This window comes from Suricata suricatta, chromosome 8 (assembly GCF_006229205.1).
Source record: "Suricata suricatta isolate VVHF042 chromosome 8, meerkat_22Aug2017_6uvM2_HiC, whole genome shotgun sequence".
NCBI classification, from domain to species: Eukaryota; Metazoa; Chordata; class Mammalia; order Carnivora; family Herpestidae; genus Suricata; species Suricata suricatta.
Window position 1 is genome coordinate 71,725,330 of NC_043707.1, and position 17,990 is coordinate 71,743,319.

Genomic DNA, 17,990 nt, shown 5'->3' on the forward strand with positions numbered 1-17,990 from the left:
TCATGACTGTTGCTGTCCCTTTATTAGAGTCTCTGGATCAGGAACAGTCCCTTCAAAGGAAATTGTACATACAGAAGATTCCATGTTTAACATGCCTAGTTCATTATTATAAAGTGTTTCAGGGAATGTAAATGAAAGTAGTTGTACTGTCCCTGCATTCTCTTTCATCATGGGCTAGGGGAGGGAGAAAACTCTGCCCAGAAAAATGGTGGTAGCCAAAGAGAGGGAAGCACGTAGTTGGACTCGAGCTTTCACAGGAATAAAAATAAATAAGTAAATAAATAAACGCATACTTTTAAAAAAAGGAAAAAGAGGCCTATGGCAGAAGTTTCTCTACCTATGTGCCACTTACCTTGGCTTCTCCTTACTCATCTTCTTGACTCTTTCTCAGGAGCTGCTCAGCTCCCACCCTCCTGGAGCTGCTGTCTCATCCTACGGGGTCACCGCCACCTTGTTAGTGCTGAGGACATTTGTTATGTCCTATTATAAAAAGTGAAGAGGAGCACCTGGTGGCTCAGTCAGTTGATCCTCTGATTCTTGGTTTCGGCTCAGGTCATGGTCCCAGGGTTGTGGGATCAAGTCCTGCCTTGGGCTATGAACGGAGTATGGAAACTACTTAGGATTCTCTGTCTCTCTGCTTCTCTATCTCTCTCTTCACCTTCTGCCTCTCTACCCCCAACCCTCTCTATCAAAAAAAAATGACTTAGCTTTGACAATATTTTTATTTGTGGAATCTCAGGTAACACGTCAACAACTGAGAACAATATATCTCATATTTTGTAATTAGACTTATCTTTATCCTAAAAAAATGTAAACTCAGAGCAAAATTGAGTTAAAACATTGAGTATATTAGACACTGTAGGTAAAAGTAATAGCACTATGATTTATGAAATATTTAATTTTTTTGGTTGATCTGTCTTGGTGATCAATGTTTGTGTGTATCGATGAGAATGCGCTTGTATTTGATGACTGTAGGCATATAGAAAATAGAAGGATAGGATACTCAATTCTTGATAAATCTGGCAGACTGACATAATTCTTTCTACCTTGCTACTTATATCACTTTGGTCAAATGATTTAATTCTCAGAGCTGCTTTTTTATCTGTAAAGACCGGTAGGATTGCCATTGAATTAACTGAGGTATTTGTAAGTGGCTGGTACAAGGTCTGGCACAGAGTAGCTCAGTGAAGTTCCTTTCCTCCTTTCCCCCCTGTTTTCTTGTTATTTCTCATGACTATTTCTCTATTCTCTTTCTAATCATCTAAACACAAAAGGACCAAGGGCTCACCGGACAGGCCTTTTCTTCTGCCCTCTTGTTTTTTCCTTCTGTTACTTCATTGTTTCGAATACACTTCTGTATAACACAGAGGTAACACAAAAATCTTTATCTCCAAACCACTCTTCTTAGTTTTTCCAATCTTTTTCTTGTTCCCAAGAGACCTGTTTACTTAAACATTTTACTATTGCTTTAAGTTGAACATCTGAGAAGCTGCTTAAAACATTTCCTTATTTTTCAAATAGGCATTTCTTCTAATTTCCTCATTGTCTAGCCAAAGCATTATTTTCTTCTCTAACTCATTAATCCAAATTGATAGACCCCTCAGTAATTAATCTTGATTGACTCTTTAATTCCATTATTTTATATCCTGAAATTCTAAAATCTTGCCTTCAGTTTGTATATTAATTTGAAGTTTATGGAATTTGTAAGCCATAAATTATTTCAGTGTTGAGTTATAATTTGCTTAAAATCCTATGAGGTTCTTAGGAAAAGGAAATTTTTCTTGTTTTTTTGTGTATGTCAAAATCTAGTAAACAGTGTGTTGATTTACTGATTGTAGATTAGAGCTATACAAATAAACTCCAAAGCATTCCTTTCTTTCTTCCTGTCCCTTCTTTTAGTTTCCTTCATTTTGCTCACAGATCTTTCTAGAAGAAAAGGGATATTATCTATTTTATATCTGTGGGTATTGATAATAGAGATTAAAGGTTTGATATTGGTTGTATTATATGGAAATTTTTTTGGTTACTGATTTTTTAAGCTCTATAAAGTTCCTTTTTTTCATAGGAAAGCCTCTTTGATTTGTCTTAGCTCATTCATGGAGTGTGAGGACAATGATTTGGATTAGAGAAAGTGCCTGGATATGGTCCAGTTTTTGAATAATTACAGATAGATTATGTCTGAGGGCATTTTGCTTCAGCATTAGTAAACTAAAACCAACTTTTAAAAAGCATCAGGAAGATTTAGCAGATCCATTGCTGGATACCAGCTTTATATAAATGATGCTGTTCTTTATTCTCTTTTCAATACTATGCTACCATTTTAGTTTATAGTAACATAATTCAAATAACTCTCAAATTGAACAGATTAATAAAAAATAAATTGGTAAGAATTAAACATGCATTTATGAGGAAACCAAAAATTGGGATAAAAAACAGCTTAGTACCTTTGTTTAGTTTTTTGGTTTGTATGAGTTTACTGTTCATAGCATGTTTTCACTTTTACTTTTGCAGGGTCTCAAAGGCCATCCAGGGCTCCCAGGGCTCCGAGGTGAACCAGTAAGTACTTCATAAAACTTATATCTTATACAGTAAAGCAAACAAACAAATAAACCCCCACATACATTAGGGACTCCATTGAGAGATTATTTTTCCCCACTTATATTTAAGATTTTCTTCTCAATTATTTTCAATTTTTAGTGTAGGACAACTTTCAAAATTAATCATGTTATAGTTTTGTTTTTTGTTTTGTTTTGTTTTCCCAAACCCCTGACTGACTTTAACTATCTGCCTAACATATTCCAGAACAGCAGTTTTTAAATTTAAAAAAACATTTTAGGTTTATTTATTTTGAGAGTGAGAAAGCACAGTGGGGGACGGGCAGAGAGAGAAGGAGAGAGAGAATCCCAGGCAGGCTCTGCACAATGAACGCACGAACCATGAGATCATGACCTGAGCCAGAGTTGGATGCTTAACTGACTGAGCCACCAGTTCTTAAACTTTTGAGGTTCAAAAACCCCTTTGAGAATGTCATAAATGCTATGAGCTCTTTCCTCAGAAGACACACGTATTCATGTATATGCATGTAGCTACACGTGTGTATACACACAATTGATTTATTTTTTATTTTTCTGTTTTTATTTTTTGTTTTTATTTTCTTTCACAGATTTGATTTTTATACAATTTCAGGGACTTGCCTATTTACAAAAGCCTGTCTATAGCTAATAGTTTCCTGACCCTTTAATGAGGGAATGTAAATAAATCTTAATAAAAATCCAAAGTAGAATAGCACACATGCAATTGTCCATTACACACATATGCACATATTTAAAAGCCAGAATAGTTTGGGAACCTTGTAGTTTTTATCATAGAATTCTTTGTCTTGCCCACCAGAAAATAATATATGTCATAGAGAAAAAAATAAAGCCATAACTTTTGTTTTCAATACAGTGTGGACTAGGTCAGTATGAATAAAGCAATGAAAATGAACTAATGAGAAACTAACAGGAGTGAGAAGACCATGTGGAGATTCAGCAGAGAGCATCCCTTAAACGGAGCTCTAAAAAGAAATGTGATACGTTATCTGTGATGGAAAGGTATAAATGAAATAAAGCCAATTTTTTCTTTCATTCATGTTAAGTGGGACAATACGTTCTGATCATTCCCTGAGGCACAATTTTTCAAAATTACTAATTACTAAATATAACAAGTGAAGTGATGCACAGACCTATAACTGGTGTAATCTCAGTTTCTTGAAGACCAAACAAGTGCTGAAAAACATTTATGGGGGAAAGAAATCAGAAAGGCAGGAGTCCCCAAGGAGAAAAAAAAATCTCTAGAAAACTGCTTTGACACAAAACATGAATTCTACCGAAGAAAACCTAATTATTTCACAAGTAAGTGAAAAATTGACTCATCAGTACTAACGTGTTCTCACAACTGCTCCATAACCTAGTTCTTAGTATGCTTGTTATTGTTCTGGGGGAGGTATGTGTTTTATAAAAGTCTAAAATCTATTTTAAAGGTTGGGAAGTGTGTTTTGCAGTCAATTATTGCTTTTTATTCTATTTATTTCCAGAAAAAAAGGCAAAATTGGTGTTAACTGTGACACACAACTAAAACCCTTTGGCATTTAAAAAAAATTTTTAACATTTACTTATATTTGAGAGTGAGCAAGAGCATGAGTGGGTGAGGGGCAGAGAGAGTGGGAGACACAGAATTAGCACAGAGCCTGACATGTGGCTTGAACGCATGAAACGTGAGATCATGACCTGAGCCCAAGTTGGGCACTCAACCAACTGAGCCACCTAGGCGCCCCAAAACCCTTTTACATTTTAACTATGAAAATACTGTAGAAATCAATAGGAGCATAACTAATTTGCTAGGAGACATTTACCTTTGGAAAATTTGTAAGTATCTCTAAATTGGCAGACAAACATTTGGAAAATATATCATCTGTGCAAGCTCTAGAAATAAGAGCTATCATTTATTGAATCCTTTTAGCTACTAAACTGTACCTACTGTTAGTTAACAGCTTCTAGTACTATAATTATTTATTGAGTATTTCCATATGTTAACTAATTTAATACATACCAACACTGAGAATTATTGCAGTTTCCCAACTTTTAAATATATTTCTATACATTGTTTGGTTTTCTTTACACAGTAATCCTGTGACCTAGATATTATTACTCTACTGATTCTACTTGGTAGCATTGCTGGGATTCTTGATGATGTCTGATGGTCTCAGTAGGTGTGCTTTTAATGTTTGGAGTTAGAAGTAGGATTGGGGCAGGTTTCCTATTTCTGATTTCTGCAGGGTCTAAAGATACAACTTTGTGTCTAAATCTATAGATTTAATTGGGCCACATTTTGCTATTAACTGTGTTTAGGTGCATAGTGAATTGAGATGTAGTGTTTGTTTTGAATTTCTTTTGAGCTTCTACGGTTGTTACAGTGATTTTAGGGTGTGGTTGGCTTAGACATGTTTATGCCGCGTAAGACTATGCTTGAAGGCTTACTTGTTTACTTTGTTTACTGCTATTCCAGGATAGCAGAATTTAGCCACCCAGTGGAATTCTTTTGTGTACTTCTCTTTACAACTGGAATGTGTTAGATCTCTACATGTTGCCTTAACACCCTCTATGAAAATCCATTCAAAATCAGATCTCCTTTATGTCTTAACGCAGATTGCTTTTTAATAGAGCTCAATTAACCTAACATGGCTAGAAGAGGAATGAAAGGGATGATGTTTGGTCTTAACCAGACAGTGAGCTACAGAACAAAAACAGCCTTTTAAGTTTGTTTCACTTCTTTCTATTGGCAAACCAAATAGAAGTTTTTGTGAATGTCTGCATATAGGTCTGTGTTTTTTAGAATTGGATGAGGGATAAAGGAAGCTGTAGTAAATAGACTGGAGCGAATCTCATAATTAGAGGGCTTTCCTTAGGTAATATTGGAAGTCATATGCACTTTAGAACTATACCAGGGAGGCATCCGTGGACAGTGGTCTTTGGAAGTAGGCTTGCTGACTCAAATCTTGGCTTCCCACTTATTAGCTGAATGACTTTCCACTGATGACAAGCACTGTATGTTTCATGTGTTTTCATCTGTAAAATAAGTATAATGATACCTACATTCTAGGGTCTTAGGCAGTTTAAATAAGATAATGCATATAAAATACTTTAAATTGTGCCTGGCATATGATAGGCTAAATGAATGTTATTTTGGGAATATAATATTATATATAATTTTAGTAAGATAATATTTAGTACATAAATATGGTTTTAGAAATTCATAGGCTAAATCTCTCCAAATGTAGATAAGAATTTTATTCTGCAATTCTCAGAAATCCACTGTTTACTCACATTCTGTTAAGTTGTCCATTATCATATATATATTTTTATATATGGATGAATGTCTGTATGTACATGTACGTGTATATCTGTATGATACACATATGTATGTGTGTGCACATAACACAACAACTTTTGTCAGATTGTCTGGATTCATATTCAGACTCTGCTGCTTACTCACTGTGGCACTTGGGCAATTTTCATAACTTCTCTGTATCTTATGTCAAATGGAAAATGGGGAAAATAGCATCTATCTCATAGATGTAAAGTATATGTAAAGTGCTTGGCAGAGTGATTGGCACGTAAAAAGTGCTCAAAAAATAGTAATTGTTGAAGGAAGGGGAGAGGAAGGAGAAAATTGAGAGAGAACAAAATTGAGAGAGATTCTGAGGAGAGATAATGACATAGTAGAAGCCTTCATACCTAATAGAATGGAAGGGCAAAACCGTCAACTATGATCCTCCATTTGCCTTTGCCTTGGTCTGCTCTTTCTACAGAGTTTCCAAATTTTTAGTTTTATAGTGTTTATCTACTTAAACTGGAAGTAATACTCTTCTGTGTGCTTCAGGGAAGAACGACAAAGGTCTAGTGTCTTTTATCACTTTTACAAACAATAAGAAGGAAATGAATTTTACATAATAAATAAGTAATCCAGGAAATTTACCATTGCTGTCACCATTTGAGGTTAAGTAAAGGCAGTTCAAACGTATGCGTCTGGCATTTCCTTGGTTCAAGAATTATTTAATAGATCTAGACTCTGAATAAACGAATGAATGAATGATATGTCAATTAATGTAAAAAAAATGGAGGTATGTCTTCTCTCTAGATGGCCTAGCTCTGTAGAAGTTTCCTTTTTTGTGCCTTTGATTCTCTATATATCAGCCTTCCTTTAGCAAACCTTATTTGAAAATAAAAAAAACAAAGTTGTCAATTTAAAATGAATTTACTTAGTTTGTTTATTCTACTGGTGTTATTTTGATAGGGATGTGTAGATTGCTTTGGGTAGTATAGACATTTTAATATTTGTTCTTTCAATTCATGAGAATAGGATGTTTTCCGTTTCTTTATATCTTCTTCAATTTCTTTTATAAGCTTTCTATAGTTTTTAGCATACAGATATTTAACTTCTTTGGTTTGGTTTATTCCTAGGTATCTTATGGGTTTTGGTGCAGTTGTAAATAGCATCAATTCCTTGATTTATTTTTCGGCTGCTTCGGTATTGTTGTATAGAAGTACAACCAATTTCTGGATGTTGATTTTATTATTCTGTGACTTTGCTAAATTCACATATTAGTTCTAACAGTTTCTGGTGGAGTATTTCGGGTTTTCCATGTAGAGTATAATATCATCTGCAAAGAGTAAAATTTTTATTTCTTTTTGTTGTCTGATTGCTGAGGCTAGGACTTCGGCACTATGTTGAACAACGGTAGTGAGAGTGGACATCCATGTTGTGTTCCTGACCTTCGGGGGAAAGCTCTCAGTTTTTTTCCATTGAGGATGATATTAGCGGTGGGCCTTTCATATGTGCCTTTTATAATGTTGAGGTATGTTTTTTCTATCCCTACTTTCTTGAGGGTTGTTATCAAGAATGGATGCTGTATTTTGTCAGATGCTTTTTTTGCATCTATTGAAAGGATTATATGGTTCTTATCCTTTCTTTTATTAATGAGGTATATCACACTGATTGATTTGTAATATTGAATTAGCCCTCCAACCCAGGAATAAATCCCACTTGATTATGGTGAATAACTCTTTTCATGTACTGTTGAATTCGACTTGCAAGAGTCTTGTTAAGAATTTTTGCATCCAGATTCATGAGGGATATTGGCCCATAATTTTCCTTTCCAGCAAGGTCTTAGTCTAGTTTTGAATGAAGGTAATGCTGGCTTCATAGACTGAGTTTGGAAGCTTTCCTTCCATTTCTTTTCTGTTCTTTTTTTTTTTTTTTTTTTTTTGGAACAATTTGAAGAGAATAGGTATTAACTATTCTTTAATGGATATTTTTGAAAACTGATTCCATTTCTTTGATGGTTATAGGCCTGTTCAAATTTTCTATTTCTTCCTGTTTCAGTATATGCATCCCAATGTGTATAGCAGTGCTATCAACAAATAACAAAATTATGGAAAGAGCCCAAATGCCTATCTACTAATGAGTGGATAAAGAAGATATGTTTTATATATATATGTGTTTTATATATATATATGTGTACACACACACACACACATATACACACACAAGAAAGTTGTACTCAGCGGTCAAAAAAGGATGAAATCTTGCCATTTGCACAACATGGATGGAACTAGAGTGTGTTATGCTAAGCAAGCAAAATAAGTCAGTTAGAGAAAGACAAACATCATATGACTTCACTCATATGTGGAATTTAAGGAACAAAACAAATGAACATAGGAGAAGGGAAGGAGAAATAAGATAAAAACAGAGAGGGAGGCAAACCATAATGGGTGTTGTGCATTAAGGAGGGCATGTGTTGTGATGAGCACTGGGTATTGTATGTCAATGGTGAAACCAATACTACACTGTATTTTAATTAACTTGAATTTAAATATTTTTTTAAAAAATAAATAAAAACATGAGTTTACTCTGGTGCCTGGGTGGCTCAGTCAATTGAGCATCTGGCTCTTGGTTTCAGCTTAGGTCACGATCTTAGGCTCATGGGATTGAGCCCTGTGTTGGGCTCTGCACTGAGCATGGAGCCTGCTTAAGATTCTCTCTCTCTCTCCCTCTGCCCCTTTCCCTGCTCGCATATGCTCTCTCTTTCTCTAAAACAAAAAAGAAAACTTTAAATGAATTTACCATTCCAAAGGTACTGTTTGAATTTTTAGATAGATCTATGTCAGGGATTGAGGTTCTTACCACTCAATATTGATTTCTTAATCAGATTTGCTATAAAAATAAGTTTACTTTAGGAAGGAAGAAGAGGTTGGTTCTGAAGTTCACTACCCCTTTTGGTCTTCTAGGGCTCATGCTCAGACATTAAGGAGAGTTGCAAGATGATTGAGATAAGAGAATAATGGAGACACAAGACAGTATAAAAAGACATTGGTTATTAAGAAATATTCCAACTCTTGAGGCACCTGCATGGCTCAGTTGGTTGAGCGTCTGACTTTGGCTCTGGTCCTCATCCTGCGGCTTGTGAGTTCAAGCACATGTTGGTCAGGCTCGCTGCTGTCAGTGCAGGGCCAGCTTCACTCCTCTGTCCCCTCTCTATGCCCTCTCCTGCTTGTGCTCTCTCAAAAATAAATAGCATTTAAAGAAAAAAAAGGAAAGGTACCAACTCTTTCTAGAATAAGTACCTTTTTTACATAGTGCTGGAATTTTCCATCCTGGATTTATCATTAATAATCAAGGTCTCATTTAGGGCCCTAATCTAACAGTTTTATTTATTTTTATTTCAAATAGGTGATTTCAGTTGGATAAATAATGTGTAGGACCCTTAGTCCTTCTGTGGTGAAAAGAATTCTTTGCGTATTATAATTGCACCAAATTTGTTTCCTTGGGCTTCTTTTGGTTTAATTGTATTATTTTATTTATTATATTTTTTATTTCAGGGAATTCCAGGATTCACTGGTAATATTGGTTCACGTGGTTACCCTGGCAGGCAGGTGAGGTAACTATATTTATACTTCTCCTTTTATGTTTCTTTTCATTTAATACATTGCATTTTCTGATTTTCAGAGCTAACATTCAAATAATAATTGGTTTGTTTTTATTAAATAATGAATTACTCATGGCAAAATAATTCAAAATCAAAATTATAAAAACACCCCAAAATTTTCCTGTAGAAAATTATGTGTAAAATTGGAATAGAGTTTTTAAACATATATGATATGATACAGCAGAACCTTCAAAATTAAAATGCCCAAGGGTCTAATAAGATTTTAAAACAATCCTGTGGCTAATTTTACAATACTTTTGTAGATATATATATAAATAAATTAATTATTCATTTAGCATGCTAAAAACTACAGTTATAAATTCTTTGATATTCTCAAGAATAAGGGAAATGAAAATGCCCCCAAATAATCTATAGTTAACAAAACTCCACATTTGGGGCCTTTACTTACCATCAAGTGGTTATCTGAAACATAAAATATAAATGCTCCAGCATATGGACATTGAGCTGAAGTTAAAATGTGTTTATTTTTCTTAAATATATTTTAGATAAGTTAACTAGAACACAAATTTCCAAAGAGAAATAATTAACATTTATTTTTTGTATCTTATAATGTGTGTTAATCTACCTTGTTTGGCTATCTAAAATGTGTGTGTGTTTGTGTATGTGTGTGTGTGTGTAGTGCCTCTTTTGGTTCTGAAATGCTAAAACTCCTTGAATGTATATAGTCTTTATTAAGTAGACCTAGTTCTGAATTTTATACTTGTGAAAAATGATACCTCTTTATGTACCCATTTTATTTTGCTTATCAACAATGCTTTCAAAATACTGTAGTATGATGATGATGTCTTTTGTTCACACTAGGGTGTAGCTGGACCAGAAGGTAATCCAGGTCCTAAAGGTGTGCGAGTAAGTAAGCATTTTCACCCTTTTGTAAGTGTGCTTGCATACAAGTAGGATGAAATATGTAAAATGTCAGTTTCAGTTATCAGTTTCACACTTGTGTAGGGGCTTTGGATATAATGCCAATTTAGCCTAAAAAGAAATACATTTGTTTAATAGATACTTTCACTATTAATGGCAACAGTAAGTCGTTTTATAGTAGTTTTACATCATTCCTTTCTATATATTCTGGCTCCTAGCATATCTGGTGTGTTAGAATATACTCTATAAACATTTGTAGTATAATTTACATATGAATGTACACAGACCTAAGAAATCATGAGAGGAAACAAATTCATATTAATATCAAGGCTGAGATAATATGATACAAAAACTACCTACAGTAAAAATATATATATATATCTGAAAAGAAGGAAATAAGCTCATCATATGAAGAATATACCACTGTCCTTCTGAACCATTAAAGAGGTTTTTTAGTCACTTTAAATTATTAAGGGAGTAAAAAAATAGTACTGTGATATCTTATGTAGTATCCTACAAATTAAAATCAAAACTAGCCTAAGAAAAATTAAAAAGTAAAAAAAAATTTGTTTTTAAAATTTTCTATTTGTAATGGCAAGTTATTTTCCAGAATTTACATATATGCCTTATATTATCTAAAATGCTTTCTTGAAATAAAGCATAACATATGTACACAGTATGTGCTATTCTCAAATACTTTCATATGTATTTTCTTCTCTTCTTTTGCTGTCAATCCTGTGAAGGAATTTTACAGGTGAGAAAATAGCAAGCTAAGGAAGCTACATGACTTGGCAAAGTCATAGCTGGCCCGAAGTGGACCCAAAGGCTTCTCACCTTTAATCTATACTCTGACCTCTATTTCATACTGTCTCTACTCTTGCATTAAGTGAAAATATAAGAGGGACAAGTCATGTATTTTTTATTAGAAACTATACCAAAAGCATGTATTGACTTGGATCTGGGAAGAAGTTCTTGATGAAGAACATGGACTTTGGAGTTAGACAGACCTGCTTTTTTGTTTTTTTCCCTTTATTTTAAAAATCTTATTAGATAGTGATAATAAAACTTACCTTTAAAGTAGTTATGATAACTACTTGACCTTAACCTTCTTTTTTGGTTTGCTTATTTATTTATTTTGAGAGAGACAGAGAGAGCACACGCAGGGGATGGGCAGAGAAAGAGAGAAATCCTAAGCAAACTCTGTGCTGTCAGCCCAATATGGGACTCAACCTCACAAACTGTGGATCATGACTTGAACCGAAATCAGGAGTCGAATGCTTAACCCACTGAGCCACCCATGTGTCCCCTTGAGCCTAATGTTCTTAAACCACAGTGCCCAGCATTTGGCATGCATTTTCTGTGCAGATGCTATCATTTTATTGGAATTTGGGAGTCTCCTCTGTGCATGAGCTAGTACTTCCAAGATACGTTATTTGGTATCATGCAATTTTCTTACTATATTTTTGCATCTTGTTTCAGTGATTCCTCTAACTTTTCTAAGTTCTTCTTTTTGCCACTATATGTTATACATCCTTTTGAATTATATTATACATCCTTTTGTTGCTTTTTTTCATTTGTATGGGAACTATTGTCTGGGCTGTAACCCTTTTTAAGTTGTATTTTTAGGTTTTGACAGCAGCTTCATAAAAACATTTTTTAAAAAAATAACAAATATAACTTATTTTCTGATTGACTTAATTGATTTGATTCCTTAATTTTCTTTTGTGAACACAGGAGGAATCAAGAAGTCCATTTCTCTAGGCTTCATATTTACAGAAGTTTTCAAATGTAGACTTTTAACATTAATTTCAAATTCGCAGCAGGTTAAGAAGACAAAAGTCACACAAAGAGGCTGACAGGATAGTAGGAGGTTTTTTATTTGGTTTGTATTTTATTACTGGACTATACCACATGCTATGCACTATAAATTAATAGTTTGTAAATCATGTGATAAATGATCTTTTGGCTGGCAGCACTATTTGATTTTGTTTTGTGGTATTATGATAATTACTTTTATCTTAAATGTGTATGTTTAAAATAGACCATCATTTTATAATCCTCTTTTGGCAAGTCTTTGTATAAAAAGTGCAAGGTGCCTCAAAGAGTGGCACACAGGTGACAAAATTGCCTCTAACGATATAAAACCTTCAATCTAGAATGATAAAGTGTATATGTATTATTTTTTTAATGGTCTTTGTTGCATTACACACTAACCTGTAGTTAGGGGCAGTATCTTGAGGCTGGCCACAACCCCATGTGATTTTTTTTTTTTGGTGGGTGCTGCTGACATTTTATATTCTGCTAGAATCAGTAATAATTACCCAGAAGCCTTTATGAAATACCTATGTAATTACTCATTAAATGTTTAACTGTAAAATGTTTTTGCACCTTATTCAGGCTATATCAACTAGAGGTCTTTCTCCTGAGTCCTTAGTGCAATGATAAGTGTACACCAGCTAGGGTGTCTGTTCTTTTTATTTACAACCAAAAACTCCACTGTATATATTAAAATAAAAGTTGTCTTTTTAAACTTAAGGCTATCTGTAGCTGGTGATTCCGAAAATGTTTTAGAATCGATGATCCAGGCTCATAATCCTTCTAATTGGACCATTGAAAGAACCTTCTAACAGGTTTTCCCACATTCACTGTTTCTTACCTCAGATGTATTGTATATCCTGTCTCCAGATTATTATTTTAGAAGTAGAAGCCAACTTCAGGGCACAGCTGCAATCCCTTAAAGGCATAGTTCCCAGATGTCTAAAATATAAAGTCTAAAACCCTTAACTTGAAATTTAAGGCCCACCGTAACTAGTCTACAAACATTGGTATACTTTACATTTTAAATTGATGAATAGGTTATTTACCACAGAGCTGTAACTAAAGTACATTAGGATAAAGTACCTTGCATTATTTATATGTACCCCTTGTTGTCAGACCAATTGAAATTTTCTTTAGGGCACAGTGGGTTTCTGCTCTTCTCCAAAACATCTTATACATATAATGCTATCCGTTACCATTTACATACACTCCCTGAAATCTGTTTCTGCTTACTGTAGTTGTTCTGCTGGGAGGGTTCTTTCTCCATCCTCTACTTATCAGGATTTTAGCTACTCTGTAGTCCTATCTCAATTGCCAGTATACTTTAAAACTTTTTGACTTTACCATCTGCCACATTGGAATGGAACTCTTCCTCCCTTCCTCCTTTGGGCTCCTTAATATCTTTTGATACTTCCATTCCACCTTAAATTTTAGTTAATTATTTCTTTTCTGCCCACTATAAAATTCAACAAGGAAAAGGAGTTGGCCTTGGTTTTCATTGGCCACTGTGTCTTAAGTTATGCTCCCTACTTTTTTTTTTTTAATGAAAAGATTGATCTGTAACTTCTGGAAGGAAGTTAATAAGACAAGGAGAAGTCATTTATTCTATTTAAGCCTAACAGTTTCAAATTATTTAAAAATTTTTTTTAACATGTATTCATTTTTGAGAGATAGAGACAGTACGTGAACGGGATAGGGGCAGAGAGAGAGAGGGAGACAGAATCCAAAGCAGATTCCAGGCTGAGCTGTCAGCACAGAGCCCAACACAGGGCTTGAACCCACGGACCGCAGGATCATGACTTGAGCTGAAGTTGGAGACCCAATGGTCTGACCCAACCAGGCAGCCTTAATAGTTTTACATTATTATGGGATAATTTTATTATCTGTATTTGAAATTCCTTACAGGGTAAGTATTCAAATGAAATAATACAAAGATTATTTGCTTTCTTGAAGGGTTTTATTGGCTCTCCTGGAGAAGTAGGACCACTGGGACCTGAAGGAGAAAGAGTAAGTCCATTTCCTTCAAATATTATTTCTAAAGTGATGTGGCTTATGATATACAAAAGGGGTCATAAACATTTATCAGGCAGGTAATCATACTTAGTGAAGCAAACCAGCTTTTAAGAAAAATCACCTACCAGAAATGCAATAGACTTTCTGCAATTTTACTGAATTTTGTTCTAAGGAAGGAAGGATACAAATATATATGTTTAGGTTTTTCTATCTACCTATCTATGAGAGAACATACACAGGTTGGGCGCAAGAAAGGGGTAGAGGAAGAGAGAGAGAATCTTAAGCAGGCTCCATGCCCACTGTGGAGCCCATCATGGGGCTGGATCTCATGACTGTGAGATCATCACCTGACCCAAAATCAAGAATCAGTGCTTAACGACTGAGCCACTTATGCACCCCTGGTTAGTTATTTTAAATTGAATTTTAAAAATACAAATTGAAATATTAAAATATCTACTTATGAAAAATGTAATTCATTAATCTTGAAGTGCAAACTCTTGACAGGTCTTCTATTTTACAGTACAATGTACATTAAATAATTCAGCATAAGAAGATATATTTGTGTTTAATTTAATAATGGAAGAAAGTTGTTTATAAATGTAGGTACTTGTGTACAAAGATAGAATTTTTGCAAAATGGTTGTTATCTTAAAACAATGAGGTACAGAGTTTTGCTATTCCAACTTCATCATTTGTAGTTTTCAGCACTGTTCAGTGATTTCTATTTGCTTTACTTCATTCACACTGTCAGTATTCATTGAAAAAGATAGAATTGAATAATATTAGAATATTATCATTAGATTTGAAAATACAGTCCTATTTAGAAGTTAGCATTCGGCTCTATTATTGTAGGCATGCTGTTTAGGCCAGAGCTTTCATTTCTGGAAACTGGTTTTTGCAAATAAAAGTAAACCAAATTATTCTTTGCTGGATGAATTTTCAAATACACAGTTTGAGTGAATTATATTACATTTTCTTGTAATTACTTGTGAATTTCTTAACAGAGAAGAAATATTCAGAATTTAAATGTGCAGTGGTGACAATCAAAATGTCCATTCTTTGGTGAGATAAGATGAAGATTTTCCCTTGATGAATATACAAGCCATTTCTTTCACTTGCAGAAATATCTTCAGTGTGATCCCACAACTAAGCTACCTGATTGTCATGTGATACAGCAGACTTGGAGTTCATGTTTCAAATCTATCATGCAGAGAATTGAGCTGCTTCTCACTGACCCAAAGGAGTATATACAGTTTACATTTTCATTACTCTGTTGCACATGATACAATCCTTTCCTGGCCTTTAGGCACGAACTCATTTCTAGTTAAAGATGTAATAAATAAAGCAAAATTTTATGTCCTTGCAAAATGCTATTATCTTGAATCTAAGGATCCCATTACTGACCATCGTTAGGCACAATGCCTGTAATCATACTCACTAGTTTTGACCAGTCTATATGAAAATATTAAGACCTATCTCAAGTCATAAATATAAGACCATTTTGTAATATTATGGCTCTCATGGGTACTATGTCCTAATATTATTTGGCTACTTCAAAATTTTCATTAAAGGTATGGATGATATAGCTCACTGGGTATTGTTATTGTATTATAAAATGTGTATGTATAGAGAAGAAGAGCAGAGAAGTGTAAAGAATTGCAGGGGAAAAAAGTATAATGCGAATCACTTCCAAAAACAAAACATTCCTTCCTGGAAATCAGTAATGTATGTATGCATGTATATATATATGACAAAGTGCTTATGTAATTTCGGCTGTGCTGTCCTTAGGTTTCCTGCTAAGATTCAGTGACACTACTAAAGTTATAAAAAAATAATTACCTTATCTCTTGAAAAAAGATTGGCTATATTATGTAAAGATGTATAAAGTCTTAATGAAATGAGTCCTATCGCTCACCCATACTTTTTTGAAAAGACATTAGATGAGTATTTATCAAACACTGTTGAACTGAAAGTGGTTGGATTACTGCAACCAATGATATCTTCTAACTTATCTGTATGTACCTATAAATCCCTAGCTACATAAATCCCTGGCAGGTTTCTTAATCTCTAAGACTTCTAGGTAAGTCTAAGTCTCAAGGTGACTCTATCAGTGAGGGTGTTTTAGACTGCAAGTAATAGAAAACCCCAACTCAAACTGGCTTAAAAATACGGAAATTTTTAATAATGATGGTAATGACAATAGCAAATGATTCACTGTATCGTTGCATATATCCAAGGTATAGGTAATAAGCAGAGCCAGGATTTGAACACCGAGGTTCTGGCTCCAGTGCTTGAGTGTTTAAGTATTATGCCCTACTACTTCTTACATGACCACAAATCTACAGGTTAGGTGGGATCTAGGCACAATACCATCTTGAGCACACGGATACCGTACTCTGCTTTGCCTCACCTAATGTTGGCTTTACGCTAAGGCAGGTTTCCCACACAGTTGCAGAATTGCCAGTGCAAGGGCTAAATGTGCTTTCATTTATGTCCAGCTGGAGTGGTAGGGAGACAGAGAAGAGGTAATTGTCCCTTAGGCTTTGGAAAATAAGACCTTTCTGTTCATTTGATTGTGCCAACTTGGGTTGTGTGCCAACCTCTGGACTATCACTGGAAGAATGGAAGGATCCATTTAGAAGTACAGATAGGATGCATTCCAGAATAAAATCAGGATCCCGTTATGAAGAAGACAAAGAGCCACTTCAATTAAATTAATATATTGAAGCTTTTCTGAATGTCATACTAGTTTAGAAAACAATTCATTTTCTCCTTGTCATACTTTATTAATTGATGTTTGAAAAAGAAAAAATCTATAATATTTACTTCATTCATTTATTCAACAAATGTTTACTTTAGACATTTATGTATTCTAGGGTGTTCCTGGGATCCGGGGAAAGAAGGGTCTGAAGGGAAGACAGGTAATTCAATTTTTATTTTTTGAGGTTTCGTTCAGAGCAATGTAATCTAATTATGCACACATTTCTCACCTATACAAATATAAATGTCGTTGTTCTTGTCCACAATCTATCTCATTCAATAGAATTTAACTCTTGTCACATTAACAGTCTATGAACTAATACCTGAGATTGTGAAAGGAAATTTAGATTAAAAAATAATGAAATATAACACTTTGCTAACCATTTAATAGACCAGTGGAAGGGACATTTATCCCTATTACAAGGAACTAAAGCATCACAGCTAATACATGAGCAGTTTAAAATACTAACGATAACACTATTAATTCTCATATTTCACAGATTTTAAAAATGCCTGCTTCAGATATTAGTTTAGAAACTAGTTTGCTACAGCTTCCTATATTTTCAAATTTAAAAAAATCAAGGAAAGTGAATTTTGCCAGATATAATACAGCAATGGAGGGAATTTTGACGTCATCCAACACCCCCATCATTTAACAGAGAAGACTGAGGTTCAGGGAAGCGTTCTTATGTTACCCTGGCTAAGTTAGTGTAGCTAACTAGCCACCTCCTTTTCACTTGTGTTGTTTTTACCGCCATCCAGAGGTATCATGGTAACACTTTCTGTGCTACACTGTGTTCTCGAGTCTATGAGGAAGGAAATTGGGTTTTTCGTAACAGCTTTTCTAAAATTTTGGTATATATAATTAAAGCCTTGATAATAATTGCCAAAGACCTCAAATCTCACCAGAATATTCATATCCTTTTAAAGCATTTTATTCTTAAATTTGCAGTATTTCTTGAAGGTGGATTAGAATTGGTATCAATGTCACC

The 17,990-nt window shown here is 34.2% G+C and overlaps 1 protein-coding gene across 4 annotated transcripts in view; it reads left to right on the forward strand.

The window, feature by feature from the left end:
* The window catches only part of COL24A1 (collagen type XXIV alpha 1 chain), a 475,258-nt gene that overhangs the window by 182,490 nt on the left and 274,778 nt on the right, over positions 1 to 17,990 (forward strand). For 3 of the 4 annotated variants that reach the window (XM_029948854.1, XM_029948855.1, XM_029948856.1), the window contains 5 exons: positions 2,512 to 2,556; positions 9,420 to 9,473; positions 10,349 to 10,393; positions 14,180 to 14,233; positions 17,115 to 17,159. In XM_029948854.1, the coding sequence (XP_029804714.1) occupies positions 2,512 to 2,556; positions 9,420 to 9,473; positions 10,349 to 10,393; positions 14,180 to 14,233; positions 17,115 to 17,159 (243 nt within the window). The remainder of the gene's footprint in view (positions 1 to 2,511; positions 2,557 to 9,419; positions 9,474 to 10,348; positions 10,394 to 14,179; positions 14,234 to 17,114; positions 17,160 to 17,990) is intronic. The other variant, XM_029948857.1, reaches the window with a different exon arrangement.